Source organism: Artemia sp. Qi Xiang Cuo, chromosome 2 (genome assembly GCF_049724085.1).
Source record: "Artemia sp. Qi Xiang Cuo chromosome 2, ASM4972408v1, whole genome shotgun sequence".
In the NCBI taxonomy this organism is placed as follows: domain Eukaryota; kingdom Metazoa; phylum Arthropoda; class Branchiopoda; order Anostraca; family Artemiidae; genus Artemia; species Artemia sp. Qi Xiang Cuo.
Window position 1 is genome coordinate 45,407,158 of NC_142795.1, and position 6,104 is coordinate 45,413,261.

The 6,104-nt window shown below is 39.7% G+C and overlaps 1 protein-coding gene across 1 annotated transcript in view; it reads right to left on the reverse strand.

The window, feature by feature from the left end:
• The window catches only part of LOC148955278 (monocarboxylate transporter 2-like), a gene marked incomplete at its 5' end in the record, with an annotated part of 242,982 nt that extends 242,468 nt beyond the window's left edge, over positions 1-514 (reverse strand). The window contains one exon of the mRNA XM_089106887.1: positions 431-514. Coding sequence (XP_088963013.1) covers positions 431-514 — 84 coding nt within the window. The remainder of the gene's footprint in view (positions 1-430) is intronic.
• Between the last annotated feature and the right edge of the window lie 5,590 nt (positions 515-6,104).

Below are 6,104 nucleotides of genomic sequence, written 5' to 3' on the forward strand. Positions count from 1 at the left end.
GGTGCGATATGACACTGCTGGCCGTCTACCCGACATATTTGAAAAGGGACGTTGCCGGTACGAAAAATGTGCAAGGGGTGCAACTAGCCGAATTCTCTGTGTTAAATGTAAGGTTCGGTTGTGTCTGAACGGAGACAGAAACTGTTTTATGAACTTCGACATTAGATGAAATTAACGTTTTTTATCCTAAGGTGACCACATGGTAACCCTTTCTATTTCAGCTTGTGAATGAAATAAATAATTAAAGTTGAAATTAAGTTGAATCGAAGCTTATGTTGATTATTATTGCAAGGTTTCAGAATTTTTCAAGCACTCCTTTAATGTTCAGGTCTGAAAGGGTTAAGACTACTGTCAATAAAAATATTCCAGTGGAAAATGTTCCTAAGTTTCAGCGGAAGGAAAATAAATTCTACAATTGAATAAATCAAACCTCTGCCAAGTATCCGAAAATGAAAATCACGTTCAATGAAAACAAACAATGAAGTATTCTAGAACGGAAAAAAAACGCACACAACAACAAAGAAAAACATTAGCGTTTTCAGTAAGACTTCTTGAGATACAATTCCTGACATTAGCAAAGAAAAGAAAATTACATGTGGAATCACCAGCGGAAGCTGATTTTCGGGTTTTTGTGGCGTGTCGTGAAAATACTGAACCTTTATTGCTTGTATTTTGTTGTATAAATATACTTCAATTGGTACTCGAACAATTTTCAAACGACCCGTAATGGCTGTCTTTGAGGAAAATAACTACTACCTAGAAATTACAGAACAACAACAGGAGAAGCATTTCAGGTCTCAATAACCAAGGCCATTTAGTTAAATAAATGGTAAAACATCTATAATATGGAACGGATCACTTTTTTTTAACTTATAGTGACCAGTTATAATTCCTGCTTGAGTGCTCTCAAATTCTCTGTTTCAAATCAAACTTGGAGAGTGTTTTTCTTTGAAAAAACTTCTTAGGTTGACCACTATAATATTGCACAAAAAGTAGCATTATTCAAAAGGATATAGAAGTGGTATTTCAGCAATGTCAATTGAATTAGACGCTAAAGTTTTTAGTACTTTTAAAAACGCGTCTTATTGTTCTAATTAAACGGCCCTTGTGTTTCAGGAGTCATTATTAAAGAATCGGGACATAATTCAAACTATAGCGTAAACAGTGAGGTGTTAAGGAGGGGGCGGCCCCCTTTATATACGTAATAATTTTTGTTCGTTTTAAGTTTTAATGTTGCTCCTTTCCTTCAGTTGAAAAAACTTGTTTTTTTCACTTAATTTCTGATCGTTTTTTATATAATGCCAGAAAATCTAGCCCCACCTCCACGGAGAAACCCCCTCCCCATGGATACATCCTCTATACAATTTAATCCCGGTGAAAATTTACCCTGGACAGTTACTCTGAACCACTCTGCGCGTAAAATTGAGACGGAAAAGAGAAAGCCAGACATATAAAAATAATTTTGTATAAGAATTCTGGCAAATTCCCCCTGTTTATCATTTACCCTGACAAGTTCACTCCCTTAAAACTTCCCTCCCCATGGAAAATTTCCCCGTGGAAAACCCCCGGTAGAAAATCCCCCCCCCCACACGAAAATGTATGCCTGCATCCTAATAACAAATACTATGCGCACACATTGGGCAAATTTTATAACTTAAAGACCTTTCCCCTGGGGCTGTGGGGGGGAGGGTCATGTTATACCCAAAGGCATAGTTACAGGGCATTTCAACTATAATGAATTAAATGGTTATCTAAAAATTTTGATCGGGCGATCTTGGGAAAAAAGGGGTGGGGGAAGAAGCCTAGTTACACTCCAATTTTTTGGACATATCTAAATGGGGCACTAGAACTTTTAATTTCCGTTCGAATGAGCCCTCTCCCAATCATCTAGGACCACTGGGTCGATATAATCATCCCTGAAAAAAGATCTGGGTCTTTCTTCTGGCAAAATACAAAATTCCACATTTTTGAAGATAGGAGCATAAAACCTAATCAGTATGGTTCTCTAATCCGCTGAATCTGATGGTGTGATTTTCATTGAGATCACTTGACTTTTAGGGGTTGTTTCCTCCTTTATCGAAAATCAGGAAAATTTTCTCAGGCTCGTAACGTTTGATGAATAAGACTAAACTTAATGAAATTCATATATTTGAAATCAGCATTTTGGGAAAATAAGAGGTGTGTGTTTGCGTGAGGGGAGGGATATCCACCCTCTGATCACTCCGAATCTTAAAAAGGGCACTAGAACATCTGATTTCCAATCCAATGAGCCCGTTCCGGATTTTTTACAATCACCCTTTTTATATATACCTTATATGCCCCCAGGGTATAACTTATAACCCTTGCCCTGAGGGCTATGGGGGAGGGGGGTCGTCATCCTCAAAGAAATCATTTCAGGACCGTTCAATTACGTTGAACAAAACATCTGTCTCAAAATTTGATCGGATGTGTTTTGGTAAATTGTGGATGTGGGAGGGGGATAGTTGCCCTCCAATCACTTTTGACTATTAAAAAGAGCACTAGCCCTTTCACTTCCAATCAAATGAGCCCTTTTCGAAGTTTTTACGACAACAAATGGCCATCTCAAAATTTCTATCAGATGCATTTTGGGAGAATAAGAGGTGTGTGGGGGCGTTATCCACCGTCTAATCACTCTGAATCTCAATTCCTCCGGAGCATAACTTACAACCCTTGCTCTGAGGGCTGTGGGGAGGGGTGTCATCTGCAAATACATAATTTCCAGACCTTTCAACTAAAAAATTTTCTCAGGCGCATAATTTTTGATGGGTAGCACTAAACTTAATAAATCTTATATATTTGGAATCAATATAATAAGCCAATTCTTTTAATATATCTGTTGATATTAAAATTTCGTTTTTTTTTTTATAGTTTCAGATATTATTGAGCCGTGTCGCTCCTTACTTACAGTTCGTTATAACAGATTGTTTGATAAATAAACGCGGTTACAGTAGTTCGCTTCAACACTACCAGAGGGTTTCGATCGAGCAGTTTGTGGTAACGAACTGTAAGTAAGGAGCGATCCGGCTCAATAGTAACCGAAACTCTAAAAAACTAATTTTGATACCAATGGATATTTCAAAAGAATCGGATTTTTATGCTGATTTCAAATATATAAATTTCATTAAGTTTAGTCTTATTCATCAAACGTTACGAGCCTGAGAAAATTTTCCTGATTTTCAAAAGAGGAGGGAAACAGCTCCTAAAAGTCAAGTGATCTCAATGAAAATAACACCATTAAATTCAGCGGATTAGAGAACCATACTGATTAGGTTTTATGCTCCTATCTTCAAAAATGTGGAACTTTGTATTTTGCCAGAAGAAAGACCCAGATCTTTTTTCAGGGATGATTATATCGACCCAGTGGTCCTAGATGATTGGGAGAGGGCTCATTCGAACGGAAATTAAAAGTTCTAGTGCCCCATTTAGATATGTCCAAAAAATTGGAGTGTAACTAGGCTTCTTCCCCCACCCCTTTTTTCCCAAGATCGCCCGATCAAAATTTTTAGACAGCCATTTAATTCATTATAGTTGAAAGGCCCAGTAACTACGCCTTTGGGTATAACATGATCCTCCCCCCCACCCTAGAGCCCAGGGGAAAGGTCTAAGTTATAAAATTTGCCCAATGTTTGCACATAGTATTTGTTATTGGGATGCAGGCATTCAAATATGTCGGGTAGACGGCCAGCAGTGTCATATCGCACCGATTCTGACTGCATGCCTGCTTCTGTAGTTTTTGTTCTTCGCTTTGTAGGAGCACTAACAGAGGTTCGATCAGCACGAGGACTATTGACAACTCCTGACACTATCAAGAATCTGCAAATATCCATCTTGAAGTACATCAAGGACATATGCTGCTTACCCAGGTCTTCGCACTCTCGCCTATGTAGAAGCCAAGCATTGTTCACAGCTAAGTCATGGACATAATACGCTATCCGCATGTACCTTTTCTTGGACCGTATGTCAGTGCGGTAGAGCTCCAGAAGCATATCAGACAAGTTGTACCACTCATTGACTTGTTGTACTCACGGAAAACACATGGGCAATCTACCTCAACATGGTTACGAGTACGTCCACCCCACCTTTGACATTGGTCGTCTAGAGCTACGGCACAGAACGATGAGGCCATATGCACTGGTTTAATGTCAAACCACTTCACAATGGAGACTTATGTGTGCCTCTCAAGTCTATAATCATAGCTTCCACGCCCTCTCCAAAATTACACCTTCATACGATTACTCCTTATCGTCCCACATGATTCAATCCCGTGATTGGTGCGTAAGGCATGAATAAGGTCATTAGATGTGTAAAAATTGTCGAAGTACAGCTTGAAATTCATTCCCCGTGGCACATTGTCGATCAGTCTAAGGACAACATCAACACCCATCTCCAAAGGACTAGCCGGAACTGAGCCTTTTCCTTTGTATATTTCTAGGTCATAGGCAATCCCACTCACGCCCGCTCTCGTAAACACTTTGACACCCCATGAATGAGGCTTATCTTTCAAGTACTGTTTGAAACTTAGCCGACCCTTGAAGGGAATCATCTGTTCGTCTACACTTTGTCTCTCCTCTGGCGGTACGCTTTTTAGATTTTCTCTGAGCTCGTCATACATTGGTCTGATTTTGAGCAGCTTATCATGACCAGTTTGATCAGATGACACTGCTAAACTATCGTCATTGATATGAAAAAACTGCCGAATCATGAACAATCTGTCACGGCTCATAGCCTCTGCGATTGGAGTGTATCGGAAAGTGCGCTCCTAGTACATCCTCATGGCAGGTAGCTCTACAATACTCATCTGCATCTGGACTCTAAGGAACCAGTTCATCTCATGCTGGGTCAGCTTTAGGGCAATCCTAGCGTTTGTTTTCCTCGTTACATGCAGATTGGCTTGGTCGACCAATCCAGCAACGATGCTATCTGTGATGAAAGTTCTGAATAAATCAATGGGTAAGTGCATTTCTGTTGCTTTCGGAAGGGAAGCTTTCCATATGACATCACGGGACTCAATCTCTTTCCTTAGCCACTTGTATTCTTTTGAGGCATCTTGGTTATTCATTGATGCGGTGGGGATGGTTGAAGAAGAAATGGGCGACGAGCTTGTCGATTGGATGGGAGACGGCTGAGCTTCAGTAGTGGCTTCTCCAGCATCAAATTGGTCATCTACACCCGTAAAAATTTTGAAACAGTTCAACATGCTGAGAGGTATATGCTCTGCAGGATCGTCAACTGGCTGAACAGGTTGTAGGTTGGCATATGTGAAACCGGCACCAGGGGTTGGATTTCATAATGGATCAGACTCGTCGTCACCATCACACATGATTTCCATCTCAGATTCGCTGTCTGGTAGCAGAACCATCTCTGCAGCTCGCTCTTGGGCGAGCTTCTCTGTTGCACGTTTGCTACTCTCCTTGAAAACGTTTTCTTCCTCTTTTCTTGGTTTGGAGTTTTCACTGGAATAAGAGAGGCTCGTTGTCTCTGGAAGAGATACTTGTGATCAGACCAATGGTGCATGGATGCTTCTGCTTGGTCAAATTAGAACAATCAGAATGAAGTGCTTCACGAATAAAAAAAAGTGAAGAAAAAGGAAGAATATAAAGCACAATCAGCAAGCTTCTTTGAAAACTAGCCGTCTCCAAACCTAAAGTTACTATATGGTAACCGTAAAAAAAACCCACAGAAATGGGGGGTGAAGATAAAACTAAATAAGATTTGTATAAATACAAGCTAAAAGTAAAGACTTCAAGGAGCAAAACAAGATAATAAAAACTAAAAAAATCACCTGCATCATTTTCATCACTGCTGTCAAAATCAGCTCATTTTCGCTTTTTACAGAGATAGGAACTTTTCGCATTTGATAGAGGTGATAGGATGGATTCCGAGAAATGGTCGCAAGGGAGTCGACGCGTGATTCTGCGACACATAAATAATCTTTGGGTTCATCAATTATCATGACTATACAGTCATATGGTATATGAATTCATAAGGATTATCTAGGGTGATATTTATGTACTTATATCTTGTACTGGTCGATGGGGTTCTCAGAATATATCGTGTTTATATAGTTCGATAATACACTGGAT